Source organism: Pristis pectinata, chromosome 1 (genome assembly GCF_009764475.1).
Source record: "Pristis pectinata isolate sPriPec2 chromosome 1, sPriPec2.1.pri, whole genome shotgun sequence".
Classification (NCBI taxonomy): Eukaryota; Metazoa; Chordata; class Chondrichthyes; order Rhinopristiformes; family Pristidae; genus Pristis; species Pristis pectinata.
Window position 1 is genome coordinate 127594408 of NC_067405.1, and position 26618 is coordinate 127621025.

At 38.7% G+C, this 26618-nt stretch overlaps 1 protein-coding gene across 1 annotated transcript in view; it reads right to left on the reverse strand.

The window, feature by feature from the left end:
- Positions 1-2542: 2542 nt before the first annotated feature.
- sgpp1b (sphingosine-1-phosphate phosphatase 1b) overlaps positions 2543-26618 on the reverse strand; it is a 37822-nt gene continuing 13746 nt past the window's right edge. Inside the window, exons 2-3 of the mRNA XM_052012813.1 lie at positions 15536-15625; positions 2543-10156 (exon numbers count right to left, since the gene is read on the reverse strand). Of these exons, the coding sequence (XP_051868773.1) occupies positions 9605-10156; positions 15536-15625 (642 nt within the window). The 3' untranslated portion in view covers positions 2543-9604. The remainder of the gene's footprint in view (positions 10157-15535; positions 15626-26618) is intronic.

A 26618-nucleotide genomic window follows, 5' to 3' on the forward strand; every position in this document is an offset into this window, starting at 1 on the left:
TGTAACTCACATGCCCATTAACCCTCGTCTCTTACACCTACACTGGGGATAATTTATAGTAGCCAATTAACCTGCACACCAGCACATCTTTGGAATGTGGAGGTCTAGAAATCTGTGCAAATGTTGTCATCCACAAACAAATCCACACCCATAAAATGTACTGAATTGACCCCAATCTCAATTGTTGCGAGACAGTACTGACACCAAAAGCAAACACAAGATGCTGGAGGAACTTAGCGTGTCAGGCAGCATCTGTGGAGGGAAATGAACAATCAATATTTTGGGTTGAGTCCCTTCTTCTGAAGTGATACGTAGTCTCCCAATTCCATGTCAATCCAAAATTTTCTGCTTAAAAAGGTATGTAACTAATGCTTATTCCATTTCCACAGTTTCCTAGCAATTATCACCTCAGATTAACCAGTTGTATGAAACCTCAGATTTCCTAAACAGTGAATTTTTAAATTTTATCTACAGCGTGGTGACAGGCCTTTCCAGCCCAACGAGTCTGTGCCACCTATTTTAAACCCATATTAACCTACCCGTACATCTTTGGAATGTGGGAGGAAACCAGAGCACCCGGAGGAAACCCACGCAGACAAGGGAGAATGTACAAACTCCTTACAGACAGCGACGGGAATCGAACCCCGATCGCTGGCGCTGTAATAATGCCGCGCTAACCGCTACGCTACCGTGCCGCCGTACCGTGAACTAGACTGAGCGCCCAAATTTGTACAATACGGGTAGCAATAAAATGAAAATAAATACCTCTAATATCCCAAAATGGTTGATAGGAAAGTTATCAAATATCACTGGAAATATTAAAGCAGATGATCACAAACTTGGTCAAAATGGTAGAATTTAGGAACTGCGTTAAGGAAGTTGATATTTATAGGGAGGATATTCCAGAGTTTAAGGCCTTGGCAGCTAAACATGAGCATTAGCATTGGAGTATTTACATTTGGGGATGATCGAGATGTCATAAATAGAAGAGCACAGATAATGGAGGGTTACAGACACAGAGGTTGGAGCAAGGACAAGGAGGACAACTACCGGCTAATAATCTAGTAAATTCAGGCAAGCAAACAATACAAAATGTAAAAGCCCTTAAGTTTTTTTTTACCTTAGCCACCACTTTTATTTTGGAACTTGTTATACTTGCCTATTTAACTCAGAGTTAGGTGCAGAAAAGCCTAATTGCCCAAAAATCTGGTGGTACATTCATTCATTTACCCCTGCAGCTGTTCAAAAAAATTGGGAGGTTACAAAGTATCAATTTTTTTTATATAAAGGAGAAAGAATCTTGTTTTTTAAAGTTCCATCACTGGATACAAAAAGGTTTACTGTATATACCAGAGAATTTGACAGATTATTACAAAGACTAAATTTTATTAATTTGTGCCAGCTGCTGCTCAGTAGCAACATCCATGATTTAGAAGATTTAAGAGGGATTCTGACTTAGAGACATTGTCATAATGCTGCAAATGGTAGCTTCACCCCTTTTGCCTCCTCAGCCAAACCAATGCACCAAGTGTCCCAACCTACAGTTCCTCTTGTAGGATTACTATTGCAACAACACATCAGGAGTAAAACTAACTTCTCACAAATCCCATAATGCAGTTGCACACACAACCTGGACTGCAAATCATTCTGGAGCATTCCAAAACTGCATAATATGCCATAGTATTTCCAAACATATCTAGCTTTTCAATCCCATCAGTTTGGCATCAGTATGGTTCACTTTCTGGATTAGTTTCTACAAGCCTGGATTACTCACTGAATAAATTTCCCATCTGCCATTTGAATGTTAGTTCAAGTAGATTAAAATTGAATTTGAATGATGGCAAGCTCTGCAGGATAGTCGTAAAAATCCATCTGGTTCACTAATATTTTTCAGGGAAAGAAATCTGCCATCCTTACCTGATTGTGGCCTGTTACATGACTGCAGAACTACCAATGTGGTTGACCCTGATTTGGGATGGCACAGTGGTGCAGCTGCTGCTTCACTGGTTTAGAGATCTGGGTTTAATCCTCATCTCCTTTGGTCTCGATGTAGAGTTTGCATGTTCTCTCTGTAATATATCTGAGGGAGTTAATGGGAATGTAGGGAGAATAGGTTACAGATAAAATCAATGGGAAGGAATCAGATTGCCGTGAAAACTGGCATAGATTTGATGGGCTGAATGGCCTCCGTCTACTTCATAAGGAAATATGGTTCATCAAGCCAGATTAATCAAAGTATCCAATCAATGTTGAGGAGCAAACAAGCCGACAGAAGAGAATGCAGAGCTAGGTAACTAATTATTCACCCTTCAATGTCAGTGGCCAATTTCAAATGCTTCACGCTAGGTTACGAGGTTAATGGTGAACAGCACTTAACGTCTGAATTCTCAGACAGTTTCACTGAGAGCTCATAAAAAAAATTGAAGATAACCAGACAACATCAAGTACAATCAGGAGTCACTAACCAAGGAGTAATTCTGCAAGCACTTTGTTCACCAAAACAAACCATAAAATAAACACCAGTCAGACCAGTCTCATTGTACTTTTTATTTTAAGCACAGTGCAAAGTGCAAACTGCAATTACTCAAGTGAATTGTGAGCTATGCTGCACACAAGATATTGCTGACTGGCAGAGCTGAGATAACAGTATTTTGTGAGGGAGTGGGGAGAGAGCAAAAAAAATCAGTGACTAACGCATACAAATTTACAATACTTAAAGCCAGAGTTCAAAGCAGATGAATGACATTTAAAAAGCAGTAAAAGGTCTTTAGACTTTGGAAAAGAAACATGACAAAAAATGTTCAGGTGGTAGTTAAGCATACCTTTTTGTTCTACATTTTGAAAAAAAGAATGCAGTGCATCTTTATTTAAAACAGCTCAACATTCAAATAGTAATATTAAACATACTTAATTATCAGTACATTTACTCAGTCATATATATTGCCAATTGTCTTCTTTTCCTTCATGGGCTTTTAAGAATTTTAACAATGAAGAATTGCACCATTCTCTCCTTCAAGACCCATTCCTCCAACCCACCTCCTGAATTGCCCACTGAAAAATGAAGATTCTTTCATTGTAATGCGAAGTAATTATTTTCCACAATCAATTCATAGCACACACTCCAACTTCTTTTATGAATATGCTGAGGCGGTATACTACTGTGGGCTAAAGTGTTTGAACTCTAATGAACTTAAGTTGAAATGCCAGCACTCCAGAATGGTTGAATTAGTTTTAAGAGAAGCCCCAAAAAAGCTGACAATGATGAAAACCAAACATCATCATTGTTTTATTCATAGATTTGTACTGAATTAGTTTAAGTTTTAATGGTTAAGAGAATGAATATGCAACTCACGTCAGCAAAAAGAAAAAAAAGTTAATTAAACAAATAGCTTTACCTTGCCTGATGAATGAAATGACAACAGCAGTTAACAGAAATGCATCAACAGCAGTTGAAAGCTTAATAATGATCAGAGAGTAAATAGGAAACAATTCTGAATAAGCAAAGGAAGCAAATAGTTAATTTTAATCCCTTCCAGCATCCTGTTCAATTTGAAAAAAATTCCACATGCAGAAATTCTGGCAGAGTGAACACTGAAGGATTTTTAATCATGCATTTTTTTTTGAATTTGGACCATTTTCAAATGAATTCAAATTCAGTTAGTCAATAACAGCCATATGATTACAATCTGAAATACACTAATGCATTCATTGTAAAGTTCACAGTCTTTATGATTGCTCAAATGAAGATCAAAAGGGACAACCAACCATTCCCTACAACTGCATGGTTGTTAATGTGCTTTGCTATTGTACCAGGACTCCAGAACTAATTCCACAACTCTAAGCATCTCTTGCCATTTTAATCAGTTAGTTGAAATGACAGGATCTATTATGACTAAGCTGCATGGAAAGTTTGTAGGCAGGTGGAGACATATTTGTTAGAAACACATACTCATCAGAACTTTTTATTGGATACACTGTTTGCCAGTGTGATTTACATTCTGAGTACCAATGCATCCCTCAAACCAATCCTGGGGCAGAGCTCATTTTCCAGATTCGTCAGCCCCTTTTCCATCCGTACACAATGCATTCTCACATTTCAATTTGGAAGGATCTAATTTATCACAGCAACCAATTGGCTTGGAGCCTGAGCGTTCATACTGTTTCAATTGGATGACAATTTTAAATATGTGCAAGGGAATTGTGTCAAAGGCGCAAAGTTAGTAGTTGAGACAATCAGCTGGTCTTGGTACAAGAACATTTGGACCTTGCTATTAACGGACAAAACATTTTCAAAGAATCACTATAATTCTTAACCAAATTGTACATCATGTAGAATCTTAAATTAGTTAGCATTTAAGCAAAGGAATTGCACAGTGTTTTAATAAATAAACATGTTTTATTCAAAATATTTTAATCCTTTAAGGACTGGAGCATTTCAGAATTTCAAAACCGTTTTCCATTCTTTTTTAAACATTTATTCCCATAACAGTTTAAAGAAACACTTTAGTTTCAAGTGATTCACCAATTCTACATTACAGCATGCACCATTGCAAAGTGCTGAGAAATCAAAACCCTTTTAGTGTGTATGAATAGGAAAGTGGTACAAAACATGTCAAAAAAACACTGCATATCTTACCGCATAAAAAAACAAGTTTAATACTTTTGTTGTTAAAATGCAAGCAAGAGAGTTATGAGCCACTTCTGGATTCATTAAGTTTCACCATTCAAGGGTACACAGGTTTTAGTGTTGCAGTCTGCTTTGGTTATAACACTTAACAGTTTGAAAAAAATTAAACAATTATGCTCCCCAAATTCAAACAAGCTTCATTTACTGACATGGAATAAGGAGGGAGCATTCCAAAAAATTAATTGTTCATAGGCATCATGGGACTATTTATCCTTCAATTCGAATTTTACAATGGATTATTTATATTGTTCATATAATCTGAAATGTAGTTGACAAAGTTGACAAGATAACCATATATTATATTTTAAATCCATTAAAACAATAGTAAGCATTTAGAAAAATGTTCTCCACAACTCAACCACATGTAGTAAGGCTTGGAACAAAAAAAAGGTACATTTGCACCAGGCCAAGTCAACTTTTTGCATAAAATGATCAATGCTTAATTCATGAACCCTTTGTGGATATCTTATGTAATGCACACATCTTGCCTCTTAATGTCATGAGCTGATAAAAGTACTTGCACCACTGATACTTAACAGAACCAGCAAATGCCAATATGGATAGATAGTCCTTGCTTATAAACTTAGCCCTTCCAGCAATGGAAAAATTGGGTATGTGTACAAGTGCAGCTGTCATTATAGTATACCTTCTTGGCCTCAAATATCACCATCAGAATAGTCGGTGAAAAGGTGCAATGACAACAAAGTAAAACCAAAGCCTTCTGCCAACAGATCAAGAACAGACTTAACTCAATCAAAAGATGTAGAAAAGTCAATATTAATCCCTGACTGCAAGATTGTGAATGGCATTCATTTGCAAAGAATGAAAACTGAATAATCCAGATAAGAAAATACTGTAACTCCCATTTTACCCATCTCTTAGAAACCACAATTCAGGTTGGTGTATTTCAATGAGTTGTAGCAACACACTCTACTTCAGCCAAGATAGGTTTTTCACATTTGAGGTATAATGCTGCTCACTGTTCTAGCAGTCAGATGTGACCTTATTCAACTTGCATTTATTTATTCCTCTGGAGCTTAATGGCTAGCCAGCATCAAGACAGAGCCAATTTTCCTTTTATGGCCACATTGAGACCATTGCAAATACCTTTCCTGACATTTCAACTCCAATAATTCATTAAAGTGCAGCATGGAGCTAGATACTCATAAGTACCCTAATTCATGCTGCCCAGCAGAGCACTTATTCATTATAGCACTCTTAGTCCTGCTGTCTAAGCAGAGGTACATACCACCCCTCCCCACCCGTACCTTAAAAAAAAATCTGCTCCGGCTGAATGCCACGTTTCAAAACCCTGTCCCACGCTGGCGTTCTTACAGTTCCATGGGTGGTGCGGAGAGGTGGCTGGTCGGGGCAAGCAGCATGGCTGCTTAGCACTGGGACGTGCAGCTCACAGCAGCATTTCGGCAGGCATATTGAATGCAGCTGTTGCTAAGGACGGGCAGCACCTACTCCATGTGTTGACAGGTTGCCCGGATTCTACGGCCTCTCTCATCACTTCCTGTTGGATGTGATGAAAGCTACTACATGAGCTCAAAGGCCAGTGGCTATCGTTGAGCTTTGTACCACAGGGAGTCTCAGGGCTGGCCAAAGAGAGGGGAGAGAGCAGCTCCCATCACGTCAAACAAGTGGTGTTAAAAGATCGTGTCCCCAGCACAGCAAATAACATCTAATGCTATCATGGCCATTTCCATGAGAACCTTCATTCCTGGGAGCGCATCCCGAATGCTGAGCCAGGTACCGTAGTATTGGCTTCACAAATTAGTGAAGGTGGTATATGGTCTCCTTAAACACTGTGCTACCTTTGGGAAAAGTGGGGGTGGGGTGGGGGGAACAAATCAAACTTCAAGTCAATATTCATGGACGTTGTTTGTTCTGGAGTCAATTTCAGATTCCTACATTTAGCAGCTATTTAATAGTAATGCAAACAAACCAATATTTTGGTGACATCACCTTCAGCAGGTTAGAAGCTTCAACTCTACTCTTAGTCGACAAATAACGTCTGAGATCTTGGCAAGGAATAGTTGAAAAGGTGTTATTAATGAAAGCCAAGTTTAAAGATGAAAGACCACCAAGAGCCGTGGGAATAAATTAATTCATCACATTAAGCTTCTAAATTGGAAACCAAATATATCCAGAATTTCCAAATTTACTACACTGCTCAAGCATATTACAGCTTCTATATTTTGCTGCACATTTGGCTTATATGATCACATGTAGAGAGTACAGCAATTTGTCACATCATCCTCAATCACATTTGATGGTTTTAGCTAAATACAAAAATCAATGGGGTTGGTTGGTTTGTGGGAAGTATTTAAAGAACAAATTTATAAAAATCATTCCTCCCTACTTCCCTTCATAATATCCTTCAATATCCTATCCTATGAATACAGTGATACCATTGACAGCAAGTCTCATAAATACATCTACGGTTTAATGGAATGGTATAGGAACAAAGCATGCCCCAATACCATGGAATACTGTTGATCTGTAAAAGTAAACAAATATCACAGGCTCTAATCAGATCAGATTAGCTCCATATAAAAATTTTGAGATGTAAACAGGGTCAAATCAGGTTCAGTAGATCTCTACCCAAAAAGTAATTTTAGAAATTACACAATGAGAGAGATACACTACCCCAAGACAGATTATGCAACCTACACAAATATATTGTTAAGCTACTTTTTTTTTTAAACTTAAAAAGTCAGTGAGGGAAATGCCTTCAATCTGCACATCCTGTTAAAATAAAGTCTAAAGAATATTCAGGAATATTTTGACGGATTTCTCCATTAGAAACCCATCGTAGTCACTGATAAGATCCATGGGATGTTTTCTCTCTTACGCAGCATAAACTTTCTAAAAGGATATTATTTGGTTTTACATCTATTAACTCCTTACAGATAAGACCAACATTCATTTTCAATAAAGGGTAAAGCTGCATGGTAGGGAAAGGATGACACCTGCTTGTCAGTGTTCTGCAATCTTATGTATAGAAAAATCAATTTAAACCTAACTTTCAACAAAGGGATACTTCCTTTAACAGAACACTTGTACGTAAACGCACTTTTATACTGAAATCAATTAAGTAATAACAATTCCTCTAGACATGAGCAAATGACAGCATTTTGAAAGGAACTGGTCAGCATTCTTCCCATTGGACTTTCTGGTATTGGCCCAAACAGTATGGAGAAGGGAAAAGAGAAAGCATTTCATACTGCAAGTTAAACAAAATAGTTTTGTTTTAATATAGTTTGTGTTGTAACAATGTGGTTTTGATTAATGCTATGTTAAGGTAAGCACAGCTCAAGTTCCTCTTGACAGGATTACCATTATCACTTAAATTCTGGAAGATTGGGGGAAAAAATGAAATTAAACAGGGGCTGAGAAACAGATGGATACAAAATGTAGCTTTTATGTAGGGCTCACTGAACTGCAGAGCCCCATGCAAAAAGTATAGGGTTCAATTAATACACAATCTACTTGCAATCTTCAAATAAGGGTATCAGGTTATCCATGATAACATAATCTACAGATTGAAGAAGTCAAAAACATTATTTATTAGAAGAGATCTTTACACTAACAAGCTCACCACACATGACAACCTGATCCCATACTGCATATAGAGCAAGGGTGCAAAGCCACACTGTAAAATATAAACAAGGTCTACTTCAGTGACTCAAACACCAGTAACACAGTTAGTACCATATGTGATCTTGGCTACCATAATAGGAAGTCATGCAATAATGCTCAAGGCTCAAATCTAGAACAACAGCTGTTTTCATTATTTAAGTCTCAGATTGTTCAACCTATAGGATCTGCATTTAACAGGATAGCATGGTGAATCAATGGTAGAACAAAGGTATGATTTTTCAATGCCTAAAGCAACAAGACGAATACATCATTGCAGCATTTTCCCCTAAACAAGTGCTCAGGGCACAGAAAAGACTCGTTATACTGGAGAACATTCACAATCAAGTCCGTCCATCAGAGGACTTTTGGTTGGAGCGAAGTCCAACTTCCAACATGTGAAGCACTAATTTTGGCTTTCATAATGTCCAGTTATTTTATCTTTTCCTTTAACATGAAGAAAGTTCCAATGGTCAATAGCTCTAAATGCGAGACATAAGCAATAAAGGTTTAACAAGGAGATCAGAGAGAAAATTTAAACCCAATGAATGCACTTGTATACAAAGAGATCCAATTCAGAGATAGTGGCACCTTATGCTTCTTATTTTAGAATGTACGTAGAAGTAGGTCCATCTAAAACTGAAAAGAATTATGCATCTAAGCACTCAGATGAAACTCCTTTTACAACTCCAGTACTCTGAAAGCAAGTTTAAATTGCAAATTAAGAATGCGATCCAAAAATGAACAAGTATCAAGACTAAAACTTAAAACTAAATAAGTGTACAAGGAAGTGTCAGGAACACAAGAGTTGCACAAGTTATCTGAGGCATTTAAAATTTATGATCACTGCAGAAATTACAGCAATTCTTGTGCAATAAACTAAAAGGCACAATTGAATAAGCTGTTAGATACCTGAACCTTGAGTCTATTACAATTATATTACACTGAGCTCATTCTGCACAGATTTAATCAGCTTCTGCTGGAATTTAAGAAGAATTTTCATAATCATTAAGAGTTCATTCTCCTCATGTTCTCTTCAGAATGGTTGGCCTCAGGAAGCCTCTATTTGAGAGTGGGAATAGTAACGAGCTTACATTTTGGTCATGTCCATTATTTTCCTCTTGCCACCTTCCAGGCTTCATGTGTCCAAGTAAATGGCAGCTCAAAAGGGTTGAGGCAGAATATATAACCATTTCCCCTCTCCTCCCCCCACCCCATTAAAACTTTGCATTCCTTCTTTCGAAGAATCTGTGAAAAGCACATCGTCTCCCATCAAGAGAGGTTCAGGTAATTGAACAAGCAGGGAACCAGGAATAGGGCCACAAATCCTACTGTTCCATATGTCAAGTAACGATAGGGAAGTTCTACTTCCATTCTTTTTCGTGCCTGGCGAATGTCAGTGCATGGAATACGGAATATTTTGCAGGCCAGGGGGATAGTGATTGCTTTCAGCACTGCTCTGGTCAATAAAAGGACTACAACCCCAACTGCGAAACGTAGAAATGCTCTTGCGATGAGATTAAATGTGATCGAGGGGGGAGAAAATGGTAGAGCAACAAGTGGCGGGTCAGGCAATATGCCAAACATGTGATTGACGTGAGAAGCACAAGCGATACCTGCTCCTGTGCCTAAAATTTCAGCAGTATCTCCACGAGATGTACTCCATGTGTCCAAGGTAAATGAAAAAAGGCCCATTCCCAGGTGAAGGCTGATGATGAATAAAGGGGCATACTTGCAGGTTAAGTTGAAGTTGTCAATTAAGTCCAAAGCTGGGTGGAAGATGATCAGGATTAGAATGCTGTAAAGCACACCAGCAATTACATCCTATCAAAAGAAAAAAAGACTCATTAGTTTGATGCATTATCTGATTCATAAAAGCCAAAAATCAGATTTTCTTTAATTAAAGCCATAACTCATCAATTCACTAATGATAGTTGTGCATGTTAGCAAACAGAACACAATTAGAGGCCAGTAACTGTTGTAAGGTAGTTATTGTGGTTTCATTGCCTAATTTGAAGCTTCATATTATCCCACACTTCCGTAATTTGTTTAGATTTTAACTTGCATGCTACTGGTAAATCATCCATGAGGTACTCCGTAAACTACACCTTTGTAGTCACCTATTGACTAACATGATGATAATTATTTTGGACTTTAAAGTGCTTATTATCAAGATCACAATTAAATACATAGTAGCTGAACCAATTTGCTGTGATAAGTTAGGATACTGAACTTGTTCAACCGTTAAGACTTGAGGAGAAATTAACATTAAACATGAAGCAACAATTTGGAAATGTGGGCAATGGCACCACAGTATTCTGAAATGAAAACTGAGGCAAGGGAACCCCAACAATGTCAGAACAGAAGATTAATAGAAAGAGTCTGAACAGGAGGGTGATCTCATGGACAAGATGAGCTTGGAGAAAGCTTATCTTGAGGGAAGAGAGGAGAAACTACAAAAAGAAACGGGTTCAGGAATAGGGAAGGCCTTTTAACAGCTGAATGAATTGCTTTAGTCTAAATGTCAAAAAAAAAAGTCCACTGCACACAGCTGTAGCCAAAGGTGCAGGAGCAAGGCAGCTGAACAGTGGAATAAAAGAATGGGGTTTATCTTTACCCTCAGATGTGATCCTGAATTATTTAATAAATATGTCACAAAGAAAAAAAACTGCAACTTTCATGTACCTTTTAGTCCCAAAGTGCTTTATGGTCAATAAAGTACATTAGAAGGATAGTTGATGTTGTAATGTTGTAAATGTGGCCACCGATTTACCCAGTACTAATGCCCATAACGAATGATGCAATGAGGACAAGATTTTATTTTAAGAAACAATACAATAAATATTGGCCAGAAAACAGGGAAAACTCAGTCTTCTATCAGTATAGTGCCATGGGATTTTTTTTTAAAACATCTGCCTGAAAGAGCTGCAGGGACTCTTTTTAATGGTTCATCGGAAGATTGTGCCCATAGTGCAGCACTTTTGCTGTATTCTCCTCAAATGACAACCTAAATTTTTATATGAAAGTCTCTAGAACAGAACTTGATCCCAGAATCTTTCAACTCGGAGCCAAGGGTGTGATCAATTGCTGATATCAAATTGGTGTGGTCCAGTCTGACCCAATGATGGGCATAAACCTTGATGTGGTACATGGGCAGATTATTTGACCAAGCATTGATGCTACAGCTAAGCCCAATATCACTCTCACTTTAAGTCCACACTCTTCCCAACAGGTGAGAGACAGCTCTCTATTTCTCTTAACTGATTGACTTTCTTATTCCTGGGTCATGACCACCAAAGTGACCAGCAGCATTTTTACCAACTCAAGATCAGGAGACATGGAAACAAAGCATATATGTCCTTTAACAAAGAAAATCCATGCCTTCTTCACATCTCCTGTTGTGATTAGAAGCTGGAACTTACAAGTATGGTGTGGTTTGCTGAAAGTTTTGGGCAGTAGCAAATTAGAAAACTCCTGAGACTTATGGGTGTAGTCAAATGAACAATACTTCCCTCCTTTAACTTGTATTTTGTTTTCCCCTTTTTTTATTCTGCTGTCAAAATAATATTGCTTTTATCTACAGCATTGCAAACAGATTCAAGAAAAACAATGAAAAATCCAGATTCCAGGAGTCATGAGACTGACATAACTAAACACTAGAATAAAAATACCCCATCAGACTCAAAGATGCCATTTAATGTTAGACACACGTAACGGCTCAAAAAAAAATCTGAGCAGGACAAGTTAAAGCAGAGTATCAAGAGGACAAGAGAACCTTTCAAAACTGGCTCTGTAGCTGAAAGCTCCACCGACAGCCTGCTCTGGAGTACAGTACTTGCTTTGTGGTTTTTGCTACGTAAAAATATCAATTTTGGAAACAATTTATCTGAACGACAGCAACCATTTTAGGATTGGTTACCAACATTTGATAGCTTTTAGTCCCTGCTAAAATCAATTCACAAGGGATTATTCCTGACAAATTTCACTGACTTTCAACAATAATTGATCAAGATCATTCAGCAAGTAAAAAGTCAATTTTGTCCAAAGGGGATTGATGCGCTGCATTTTGAATTATATTTGTATTTTAAGCAAAAAACCAATTTCATACAAGGTACTGAAAGTACTTTAGTTGATATAGTTGCAATTACTCAACCAGATATAATGAGATAGAAAAATGTCAATCCTTATGTATTAGACTTTTTAAATATCTCTCCAACTTCGCTGAAAGCTTGTGCATTAATTTGTAGTTGCAATTCAAAGAATTAAAAGAAAAAGACAAGATATCGTACAGCAAACCACAGACAGATAATGACACAAGAATAGGGGGATAGAGAGTGAGCGAGAGCGTTCAAAATAGAAATAGAAAACCTGATCCTTTATCACATGGAGTACATTTGCTTAGTGCTTCTCTTTCACATGCCCGTGTACTGTGATCCCACCAATTTCTCAGCACGTCTAAACATGCTGGATTTAAGCAGAAAATTTGTAAAAACAAATTGAGTACGTAATAAAAGCAACAGAGATTTTAAGAATCAGATCTTTCAATCAGAACTTAATCATCCCACTTCCAAAGTCATAATCTTGGCATCCATGGCAAGGAATGCCCAATCATAATTGTAGAAATCAAATGAAGTACATCCATGACATTGGTTGAACAGTTTTGCTTTTTCCCCCCACCCCAAAGCTCTAGTAAGTCTTAAGTCATTGGATAGCAGACAATTTTACTGAAACACAGTGTTTAACCAGAGATATTTAAATTTCAATATAACAAAATTGTTCAAGTTACAAAATCAGAAGGTGTGCATCTGCACCAGCAGCTCCCCTCTCTGCCTCCGCATTCACTCCCAGAGATCAAACATCAGTCCTGAGCTTCTCCCAAAAGGTTTCATGTGTCACATGCACATCTGATTTACATTCTTGGGTGGGCTGTAATTTTTGCCATTTAAACATCTAAAGGACCAAAACCCCTATCTTTAGCATACAGTACAAACTCCTTCCCGTCAGAGCAGGCTTTAGTCTTTTTCCCCCCACCCCAAATTGATTAATCATTTGGAAACTTGCTGCCTCATTCAACACTGAGATGAGCTTCTACCCATATATTCTGCACTGCAAAGATAGTCTTCCTTTCATAATACTGCCGACTTTTATTCTTGCGTCAGCTGATTTGCTGCCGAAATCCTTTTATCACTTTCATGCTAAATGACTGCAATATCCTTGGCCACATTGTGAAGAACAGCATACACTGCTCACTTTATTCTGGATTGGGACGTGCTCACCACTTCATTTGCACACAGTCTTTCAGTTCTAAATAAATATAATACAACTTTCTTCAACCAACAAGGCAGTTGCTCCATTCCTCCAATGTAAACATTACCTATTTGATGCAAAAAGCTACGACTTGTATTACTGGAACTCAACACCCACCTACATGTTTAGATAAAGAATGGAAACCAGTTCCCTTGTTGCAGACTTGCACTTTTACATGAATGAGACAATCAAATATGAATCAGACACTTCCAGGGTGTATGACAAATGCAGTCACTAGCCGGAGCAAAAAACAAACTGCTGGAGAAACTCAGCGGGTCGAGCAGCATCTGTGGAGGTATCTGATGCGGGGTCTCAACCCGAAATGTCGACAATTCCTTTCCCTCCACAGATGGTGCTTGACCTACTGAGTTCCCCCAGCAGTTTGTTTTTTGCTCTAGATTACAGCACCTGCAATCTGTGTGCCAGTCATTACCTGCCTTGGCAAGTAAAGGCGGTGATCTTAAAATTCTTAGTCATCCTTAGCTCCAATTATAAAAATTTTAGCTGAAGTAGATTTTTGTGCACTAATTTTAACTAGGACTCTAGTCTAACAGCACCAGAATGAACACAACTGCATTACAAAGATGCAGCCAGTTTCCTGATGAAGGTTTCTTACGTTTGCTGCAGAAGTAATTCCTCTTCTTTTTTCATATAATTGAATTTCTTTTCAATCCTTCCTTTTGTATTTGTTCACTTAATAAGAGAGCGGGAGATCTAGATTTTTTTTACTCCTTGTGATTATATATATTAACTGTTATGATTGCTATCCTGATCTCTTTGCACCAGATGTATAATTATTAATGTTATATATATTATTTTGTACTAATTTGAAATTAATAAAAAGATTGAAAAAGAAAAAGTAGTAATTCCTCAAAGGCCAAATGATTACTTATGATGTTTGGCACAGTGCTTCACTATATAGGCCAAGAGATTGACCAGGTTTGAATCTGGACAATCTCAAGTTTTTCAGTTCAGGAGCAGGAGGAACAGAAGCACTACATTATAACCCGCCTCAGTGCCTTTAGGCTAGAAGTGTACATGTACATAGCAATGCAACAAGTGAGGACAGGATCAGTGTACAGGTGTGACTTCACCAAGAGTCAACATTTGAATGGACAGATATTGGGGGTAGGGCAATGCTTTGTAAATCACACCACTGATAATTATTAAATACATCTTGAAAGTTTTAGAACAAAAGTAAAATGCATGATTAAAGACAGTCAGTTTCTACTTCAATTGCATTAAAGAGATATCTAACATTAAAAATCTGCTGAAAAACCAAAGACATAGTATATCTCAGCACTAGGTAGCTAATACAAAAAAATTTACGCCTATCAGTTTCTGGCAAACTTCCATACCATTGTGTTCTGGCCACAGCGGCAGGGAGTCACTTTCTGGCAGTCATTAATGTTTGGAAGACATTGAATACTTGCTTGAAAACTAACCAGCCATTAACAATGTTTGTTTTTTTTTAGTGTAATTGGTATGTTAGAAGAATAGTTCAACTGTTGATGCAGACCCACTGCACACTATAATGGAAAATGGGCATCATATGACAAGATGAATTATGGTCATGATTCTGATACTACCAAGACCAAATTATAAAGGCACAGAAAATCTGTGTCACTACTAAAAGGGAAAAAAAAAGGAAAGCAAAACAAAAACAGACCATTAAACAAAATATTAGAAGAATTTTACATCACTAGACATCTGTTTAGTTCAAAATGACCAGGACTCTTCAGTGGCTGCAAATTCAAAGTGACAGCTGGCAGAATGTAGCAATACTGACAATGTGCGCTTGTGCTTATTAACTGATTTATTATACTTCAAGCCTCTTAAGACAGTAAACAGGTCTAACCAAAAGCAGTACAGCTAAATATCTCATGATTCACTCACCAAAACAGAATGCATCCCCATATAAAGTCGACTGAGACATACAAGGATGCACCAGCTTGAAGCGAGGAGTAGTCCAATCGCATATGGATACTGAAAAAGAAAGGCAATGATAATTTAGGAATAAATTAAATTTTTTTTTGTTTACACTGCAGTACAATTATTTTTAAGGTTGCCTAATTCAAACCAATCTTGATTATGTTATGCTGTTAATTGGTGCCACTTTCAATCACATTAAGAAAATATTTTAAATCATTCTACTACCCTTTGATACGATGTGTCACTAACTAGTTAATTTATTTGGTGTGCCTGTACATTTATTGTAGCAATGAGAATACGTTCATAGTTCTAGCACAAGATCTTGAAGTCAGACATCAATGCTGGGGCAAGACTCCACCTGAAGACATGTTTCTGTTCAAGTGGTCAATAAATCCCTTTGTAAATAAAAAGTTTTCCACTTAAACCATCCAGTATAATTCCAAACATATGCCACTTTGCAGACAATGTACCAACCAGTGATAACAGTTTTACCCGTTAACTCCCTCCAAGTATTTTATACTTTTATCAGCTTCATATTGCACTTAATTTTCTGTTCCAACCTTACAATCATTTCTTCCCACTATTCTAATGAACTTTAGATGTCACTTTCATGTATTTGCAATGGATGCAGCTTTATAAAACACTGGTTAGGCTACACTTGAACAATTGTGTGGAGTTCTGGTCACCACACGATAGGGAGGAAATGATTGTGCTGGAGAGTGTGCAGAGCAGATTCACCAGGATGTTGCCTGGATCGGAGGACTTTACTTACGGGGAGAGATTGTGTAGCCTGAATTTGTTTTCCCTGGAGTGAAGGAGGCTGAGGGGTGACCTGATAGAAGTATACAAGATTATGAGAAGCATAGGTAGGTAATCAGAATCTTTTCCCCATGGTAGGAGTATCAAAAATAAGAGGGCACAGGATTAAGGTGAGAGGAAGGAGTTTTGAAAGGGATCTGAGGGGTCACGTTTATTTTGAAAGAAGCGCAGAGAGTGACTGATATCTGGAACGTGCTGCCAAAAGAAGAGATAGAATCAGATACAATTACCACATTTAAGAGATTTAGACAGACACTTAAACTGGCAAGGCATAGAAGGATATGGTCCTAATGTAGTCAAATGGGATTAGATGGGCAAAAAAGGTCTGCATGGATCTGGTGTGGCAAAGGGCCCATTTCTCTGCTTTATAACTGACATCCAGAAGAGGATGCAGTTCTCCAACCTTGATCTAATATCATACAAGTTCAACATATTTACCTTGAATTTCTACTAAGCTTACAACACCAGGTCTTTCTAAAATTACACTGACACTCCAGATGTGTTCCCAGAGAAGATAGCGTTAATGGGATCAGCACTCAGAGTGGTCATTATAGTCACACAAGTAGACATTTAAGTGAACGTGCACAGAGAGATTCTTTCCTGACAGTGCTGGAGACATGGATACTGGAACCTGGCACAAAACCCAGCCCTCCCATTGCTGGGTCCTACCATGCAAGAAACCAGGGGTACAGCCATGCCCTTTGCTTGCACACTCACAGCAACAAATGATGCACAACTCCATATGGAAAGGCTGCCTGCGAGGGCTGGTGTTGGGCAAACTGGAAAATACACTCAGCGCTGAGATGTGGGGCTGCTTCCTGGCTGGCAGGGTGAGGGTGGCCCAATGCTGGGGACTGGCAGCACCTGCTGTGTAGTGATAGTCTGAATGGAATGTGAGCTGTTCAGCTTGTTACCATAGAGAAATCGCTGAGCAGAGCAAAGCAGTGCAGTCAAACAAAAGAGCGGAAGAATGCAGATTCCATCACATCCAACAGGAGGCAAGAACAGAAATGGCAGGACAGACTTTCAGCACATGACCAAAATCCCTGGTTTTACGTTGTTAATGTGTTATCCAAAACTCCGCCACCCATATCAGAACATGCTTACACCTGCACCAATAGCTTCCAGTTGAGTAACACTGTAACCTTAGTATTCTTATCCTTGTTTTATAACACCCTCATGGCCTCATCTTTCCCAGAGCAGGGCAGTTATAGCACAGCTATACAAAACATTAGTTAGACCACAGGTCACTGCATGATAAGAAGAATGTGATTGCACTGGAGAGCACGCAGAACAGCTTCACCAGAATGCTGCCTGAGATGGCGCATTTTCACTATTAGGAGAGATTTGATAGGTTGTGTTTCTTTTTTTTGGACTGGACAAGGCTGAAGGGAGACTGTACTAAGTTGTACAAAATTATGAGGTGCACTAATAGGAGAGAGAGAAATGTTCCCCTTGATGTATGGCAGAGAAGATATGGTCCAAATACTGCAAAATGCAATTAGTATGGATAGATACACGATGGCTGGCACAGACAGTGGGCCAAAGGGCCTGTTTCCATGCCATACAATTCTATGACCTATAGATGTACAGCACCCAATACCTTCACTCCTCTAATTCTGGCCATATGGTTATTCACATATTTAATTACTTCATCAATGCCAGTCAGGCCCTCAGCTCAAACTCCCATTATTCCTTGAGCTAATGCTCCATTTCCCCCCCCCCCCCCCCCTTTAAAGGGCTCCAGAGAACTATCTGCTTGAACTTTCAATCTCAAGACTTTCGAATGTGACATGGTATCAAATTTTGTTTGATAACATTCTTGTAAGGTACCTTTTCATGTTTTGCTATTTTAACTTATACACAACATAGTCTATATGCAAGTTGTTGTTGATCAAAGTTTTGCAACCTTACTTTTATTACAATTATGCATTATCTCAATTGTACAAGCTAAAACTTGCTGATGGCCATTTTGCAACCATGCCCACCATTATTGACCATTTTTCCCAATAGTATAGCTGCACATTTAAAAATTGCACACTTGATTCCTTATGTGTGAATTGCTACTAATAAATTATGAATGAGTGGTCCAAGCACTAACCCTTGAGGGAATCCATTTTCCAACATTTGCAACTCAGATTAGTTTATTTTTGATTCCATAATTCCCCCAATATAAAGCAATAAAACATCTAATAGAAAGATGCAGTGGAAAAGTCAAAGAGAAACATTTTAGCCAAATGAGAGGAAAATTGGCATTTCATGAGGCAGATTTTGAGAGAATGTAGAAAATAATAATTGGACTTGATGCAACTTCACCCTCGTTAATCACAATTTTTCAAGCAACTGTCTGCACCAATATCCCCTTAAGATTGGAGTTCACCATTTCTAGACAAGGATAAATATTCTCACCCATCAAGAGCATTCTGATCCATCTTTAATATATTAACATAAACTTCCAAATTAGTATGTTTTCCACATCATAACATTATGTATAGTCTAAATAATTACTTAGCACACGCAAAAACACACGACTTTGTCAGGTAACTACTTGAATTCTGACGTGCCAGCCATTTGCTTATCTCTTTCTATTCATTTCCTATTTCCATTAGGTCAATATAATACTTTCAGTAAAACAAACAGCACTAGCATTCAGACGTGTGCTGGCATCACTGAGGGATACAACTGCTCCAGTAAGAGTATAGCACAACTGACCCTTCACTGAATCTTGCCTGGATAATTCAATTGAGTTTCAGGCTTTTGACATGCAATATAATCATCTAAAATTGTTGTTTAAGAATATATGTACTTTAAAGAACAAGTAACTGAAAATTTATTCAAAACAAACAAATACATGCAGTACACACAAAGCTGGCAGGCATTCAAACTCCATATGGTTGAACACCATCAATTTTAATTAAGTAGTAACCAGATAATCGATGGTATTAGTGTGCAGTGTATTGTCAATTTGAATCTGCTTAATTCAAACTTACCTCAAATTGAGGTCGTGCAAAAATTTCAGTTGTTATTTTATTTAAAAATACTTAATTTAAATTTATTCCCTCCAAAATAGGCATAAGTTTGTACAAAGAGTAGGCTGCAAGGCCTTGAACATTCAAAGAATCTCATCTAAAATATCAATAGGTGTTCTTGAACCCTATAGAGAAAACTTGTCACCACATACACTGAAATTACAGAGAAATTTGCATTAGTCCCATCAGTCTGTATTGTACTACAGTGATGACTTGCTTGCGCCATTACAGCTGCAAGTAATGCCAATCCTAACAATGTGGAAACTGTGATCAGAAGACAGTAGGTCATTTAGCACTAACAAAATAAATCTAGTGAAATGCTCTGGATTCTGAAGAAAAACAAAATCAGATTGTGCATTTCACTGCCAACACCCACAAGCAATGCAGAGATGTCACGTATAATGAGGGAACAGCAGTTGTTGGAATAATGACATTCATGCCTGATTACGATATTAAACATTTCTACTCCCTTCAAAACTGAGGCATCATCTTTGCTCTGATTTGGTGGAAAAAATGTAAAGCACCTAACTTCTGCAAAATCATTTACTGCAAAACATGGTCATTTTATTATGCTAGTGCCTTCTAACTAGTAAAAGCTCAATAATATAGCCCAGCTCTTCCCCAACTTTCTGAATAAGGCACTTGAAAATGCTGCTGATATATTCTCTCCAACTGACACCCGCAAATATTTTGCAAAATTAATCTGGTTCCATTTTACACACAAACCCTATAATGATGACACATTGTCTTTGATTAGATTTTTACTGGTTCCAGATAAAGGATAAAATTCTTCAATATCAAGAGAGCTCAGATACACCCTTAGTGCATTAAGTTGCAGCTTAATAATTAGTGAAATTGGGAAAACACTTCCACATTTCAGAAGATTGCCAGAGAAACAAAGCACCATTGTGGAGGCTACCAGATGGTACAGAGAAAATGACTACCACCTTATGCTCTGAAAGATTCTCAGTGCTGTGGTTTTAAGTCTTTACCTTGTTTAACCATGTGGCAATAAAGGAGAACCTGTAACGCTCAGAAACACATTTTCTTTTTTTCTGAAGGACTACATTCTTGAAACAGGCCCTCAATAAGCTTATCACATCTTGAATGCAGGCACATCAACATGACTGTCATACATAAGTTTCCCTGGATACTGGACAGATAGACATGTGAACAGGCAAGGAATTGAGGGATATAGACCATGTGCAGCTTAAATGGCATCATTGTCAGCACAGACATTGTGGGCCAAAGGGCCTGCTCCTATGCTATACAGTTCTATGCTCCATTTACTTTTAATACTTATCTATTTTTCAAATAGTTTTGCTGTTTATTCCTCCATGCAGATCAATAACATGTGAAACTCCCAATAATGAAACTTCTCATTAGACATTGATGCATAACAGTTAAAGGAATGAAAAACTTTCATTGTTTCACAAGATCTCATTTTGTCCGATAACAGACACACAACAATTACTCCAACATATGATTTTGTTGTGGTCAGTTTAGACCCCTGCCACAGAAAAGAATCACACAATTTTATACATTCTTTCAAACTCACTACTTGTAGTAATCAAAAAACTATATTTAAAATATCAAAGGAATAACGAGATCAAACTGCAAGAATTGAAAGCAAAAGATGCTCAAACAGCCAGAATTTATATAACATTCTCACCATCAAAACGTTGAAACACTCATATTTGAGGGTTAAAGAGAATCTCCTACATTTTTGGACATTATTTTTCAAGAAAAAATAACCGGTCATATTTTGGATTGTATTTATTGCATAACTTCAATCAATTGCAGAGTTTTATCATGTTTGTCATGATGTTTAGCAATTACTTGTCATCTTGAATGCAAGACCATGCGAGACTTGACTGAAAACAAAAGCTGTACGTTATTTCCCCCCAAAATATTGAAGCATTTTACCATGTTTAAAATTATCCCTCAATGGCAACCCCAAATGAAAGCATTAACTTAACTAAGAAAATAGAGTCCCTCAAACTGTAAATTGCCAGTCATCGTAAATGCGCAGGTTTGAGTACCGCATGACAGTTAGAGCAAACAATCTCTGCTTTAAGAGAGGTAGTACAAACTTCATTCCATCAGTATGAAATTACAATGCTTTTCATTACTATGCATTCACATTGATAAATTACAGCACCCTTTGAAGTCTTGAGGGTAATAATCAAAAGATTTCCTTTAAATTGTGGATCTGTGACCAAAACCCTCAACCAAAGTGAAAAATGGTCTTTGGAAAACGTGCTACATAGTAACTGTATAGTTATCAGCCCTCCAGAAAACACAGAATTTCTCTGTTATATGTTTTCAGATTTTCTTACAGCAGGATAAATATGTAACAAAACACAGATCAAGGACAAAGGGGAACATAAAAATTCAGGAATTTGCTACAAATAGGCCATATCATATTAAAATGATACAATTACTTAAATTTGTCTGATGTTTCCTTATAATCTCTCAAAATGCATTACAGAAGGTTTAAATGACATCTTTTGAAATGAGAAGTGGCATAATATTCTTGTGGGCCAACTTTATGACAGTTGTGAGATAAATGCAAGCCGATGTTAATTTACAGTGTTCCATTAAAACAAAGTCAGACCATCTATTTTCACTTCTAATTCGGCAAGAGAGCAAAATCAAAACTGAGCATGCAATTTTTGCTGACATTTCACGGTACTGAATGAGTGCAAGAAACATGACAGCCATTGATGTGGGTATAGATCCCATGCCACCTAAGAGCAGAGTTTACTCTTTTTTTTATTTTATTAATATTTTAAAATCTGGCCATCACATATTGTACATCCCAAACTGTCGTCAAATCATTCTGGTGAAGTACTCCCACACTATTTATTGTGTTAGGATTTTGAGGATTTAGATCCAGTAATGATAAAGCACCAGTAATACATTTAAAATTAAGATGGTGTGCATGTTGGATGGGAACCTGCAGGTGGTGGTGTTCCCATGTATCGGTTGCAGCTGACATTCTTGATGTTAGAGGACAGGGGTTGGGAGGTGACATCAGACTAATCTGGGAGAGTAGCTGCAGCACATAATGTAGATGAAACATACTGCAGCCACTGTTAACCAGTGGTGGACGGGTTGGTCAATCAAGCAGGCTACTTTGTCCTGGACGGTACCAAGCTTCTTGAGAGTCGTTGGACCTGCAGTCATCCAAATGGAGAGTATTCCCTCATGCACCTGACTTGTGCCCCATAGATGGTGAAAAGGCTTGGATATCAAGTGAGTCACTCACTGCAGGATGCCCAGTCTTTGACCCATTCTTGTAGCCATGGCATTTACGTGATTGGTCAATGCTGAAGGTCAGGACCGCATATTGATGTAAATGCCATTGAACATCAAGGTAGGTGGTAAGATTCCCTTTTATTGATGATCAATGTCTGATACTTTTGTGGCACAGACGTTATTTAACATTCATGCCTGAATGCTAGCAGACATGGGCTGCTTCATTTGCTGAGGAGTTGTGAATAGAATTGAATGTTGCAGTTGTTAACAAACATCCCCACATCTGACTTGCTGATAGGAAGGTCATCGATAAAGCAGCTAAAAATTGTTTACCTTGAACACCACCCCGAGAAACTCCCATAGTGTCACCATGCTTCCAGCACCAACGTAGCATGCCCACAACTTCCTAACTCGTACGTCTCTGGAATGTGGGAGGAAACCGGAACACCCGGAGGAAACCCACGCAGACACAGGGAGAACGTACAAACTCCCTACAGACAGTGGCCAGAATTGAACCCGAGTCACTGGCGCTGTAATAGTATTGCGCTAACCACTACACTACCGTGCCTGCAGAGAAATTTCAATTAGCCCCATCAGTCTGTATTGTGTTACAGTGACAACTTGCTTGTGCCATTGAAGCTGCAATTTACAGCAATCCTAACAATGTGGGAACTAAGATCAGAAGACAGTAGGTCATTTAGCACCAAATCAGAAATCTAGAGAAATTCTCTTGATTCTGGAGAAAAATCAGATAGTGCATTTCACTGCCAACAGACACAAGCAAAGCAGAGATACTGCATGTAACCAGGGAATATTGACATTCATGCTCAATTTAAATATTAAACATAGAACAGTACAGGACCTTCAGCCCACAATATTGTGCCAACCTATATAAACCTACTCCATGATCAATCTAACCCTTCCCTCCAACACAGCCCATAACCCTCCATTTTTCTTACATCCATGTGCCCATCTAAGAGTCTCTTGGATGTCCCTATTGTATCAGCCTCCACCACCATTTCCGGCAGTGTGTTCTAGACACCCACCACTCTGTAAAAAAAAACACCTACCTCTGATATCACCCCTAAACTTTCATCCTCTGACCTTAAACTGATGTTCTTTGGTATTGGCCATTACAGTTCTGGGGAAAAGGTGCTGACTGTCTACACTATCCATCCCCTCACAATCTCGTACCCCTCTATCAAGTTGCCTCTCATCCTGTATCCATCCAAAGAGAAAAGCCCGAACTCAGTCAACCTTTCCTCATAAGACATGTTCTCTAATCCAGGCAGTATCCTGGTAAATCTCCTCCGTACCCTCTCAAAGCTTCCATGTCCTTCCTATAATGAGGCAACCAGAACTGAACACAATACTCTAAGAGTGGTCCAACCAGAGTTCTACAGAGCTGCAAGTTACTTCGCGGCTCTTGAACTCAATACCAACTAATGAAGGCTAGCACACCATATGCCTTCTTAATTACCCTTTCAACTTGCATGGCAACTTTAAGGGATCTATGGACTTGGACCCCAAGATCCCTCTGCACTGCTAAGAATACTGCCATTAACCTTGTACTCCACCTTCAAATTCATTCTTCCGAAGTGTATCACTTCACACTTTTCCAGATTGAACTCCATGTGCCACCTCTCCACCCAACTCTGCATCGTCTACATCCCGTTGTCACCTGCTACAACCTTCTACACTATCCACAGCACCTCCAACCTTCATTGGTTATAAACATTGAAAAAAAATGTCAGCTATTTCTACTCCTCTCAAAACTGAGGCATCATCCTTGCTCCAATTTGGTGGAAAACTAAAAAATCTTTATAGCAAAGAAAAAAAACAAATTGCTGGAGGAACTCAACAGGTCAAGCAGCATCTGTGTGTGTGTTGGGGGGGGGGGGGGGTAAAGAAGGGACTGTCGATGTTTCAGGTCAAGAGCCTGAGAGTGGAGAGGGAACATAACCACTATGAAGGGGAGGGGTGAGACAGGGGCAGGGAGGTGATAGGTGGACTGAGGAGAGATGATGAGCAGATGTAAATGGAGCCAGGTGGGTGAGGGGGAGGGAAGGAGTTGAGAGACAGAGGCTGGAGGGTGATAGGTGGAAGGGGGAAAAAAAAGCCAGATGGAAACAGGTGGGGAAGGAGGGAGAGTGGTGGAGGGAACCAGTGGGTGAAATGTGTGGGTAGTAGGTGAAAGAAACCAGGAGGGGAGAGGACCAAAATGGGTAATGGGGCCATAGGAAAGGGAACAAAAATGGTTTAATGTTTGAGGTTACAGAGAGAGAGGAACAGAGGGGATAAGGGTTACCCAAAACTGGATGATTCAACATTCATACCATTGGGTTGCAGACCACCCAGGTGGAATAGAAGATTTTGTTCTTTTGGTTTTCATTGGTCCTCACCCTTGCATGAAGGCTGAGCACAGACAAGTCGCAATGGGAATGGGAGTTGAAATGGCATGCAGCTGGAAGCTCGGGATGGCCACAGTGGACAGGGCGCAGGTGCTCTGTGAACCAGTTGCTGGTCTGTGCTTGGTCTCGCCGATGCAGAGGAGGCCACACCAGGAGCAATGAATGTAGGAGGCAAGGTTGGAGAAGGTGCACATGCATCTTTGCCTCACCTGGAAAGGCTGTTGAGGTCCACGGATGGTGGTGAGGATGGCCAGGGAGGGGGGGTGGGCTGTGGGGGAGGGAGTAGGAGGGAAGTGAGCAAGATGTAGGAACAAGTGTTGCACCTCCTGCACTTGGATGGAAATGTGCCGGGGTAGGTGACAAGCGGATCAGGGAGTCACAGAGAGAGTGGCTAGTGGTGGGATCCAGTTGCAGCTGATGGAAATGATGGAGGTGGTGGTGCTGGATATGGACATCTGCTCAACCCGTTGAGATCCTCCAGCAGTTTCTTCATTCCAGATTCCATTATCTGCAGTCTCTCGTGACATCATAACAAGTCTTCAGTTTTAGTTGGGATTTATTTACCCCAGCACTTCAGTGTAAAATTACATAACCCTGTTGCATTATGATGTAAAATTCTGAAATTAGAGAATTAAATTTTTAGGCTAGGATACCCCACAACGAGTCAAGGTTTCAACAGTATGGGTGCAGATCAATATGTCAAATGGTGTGACTGAAGCTTGGAAAAACAAGAGTGGGAATTTCACAGTCTGCAAGCGAAATACACTGGAGAACACAAAGGCGAGGAAGCCACTTCTAAAGGGGACAGGAGAAAAACTCCGTGAACATTAAGTTTATAAGAACTCCAATCACATCCAATAAGATTTTGTAAATGGGAATTGCCGACAGTAAGTTTGTTCAAAAGGTTTCAAAATACGAAGTTACACCAACTCAACTGCTTAAAAAGCCGATCCAATATTTAACTTAATATATCAACTGTTGGGAGAGGGGAAAATCACAGATCTCATCATTCATAATGCAGATGTCAGTTTGCAATGACGCACAGGGTATCACTATTCATGGAAACCGCACTTACTAAACCATCTGGAAGGAATTAATTTCTATTCAAGACTGATCATTTCTTTTACAAGATGGAAACATGATGAAGTCAGCCAATGAAAGAAGCTCAAACTAACTGCTCTGACTGGTTCTATTTGAAATTTGGCATAAGCACTTCATGTATCATAGAATGTTTTGCTTTATGTTTCACTTTTCATTTTTATTTTCAAATACCAGTGGCTCCCTTAACTTTTCTCTTAGCAAATTGGAAGTGTTTTACACTATAGAATATCATATAATGCAGTATATTCTGCTGCTTCTAAGAATCGTTCAACAATCTCTAATTGCTGTTAAGAAAACAAGGAGAGATTAGAGTTCATTTGCAGTTTGGTGGGTTGGTTACAATTTCAAGGTCAATTATCGTCATTTTTGTAAATTATTGCTTCACATCCATTGCGCAATCTGATGTGGTCTGCTGTTCCACTTGGT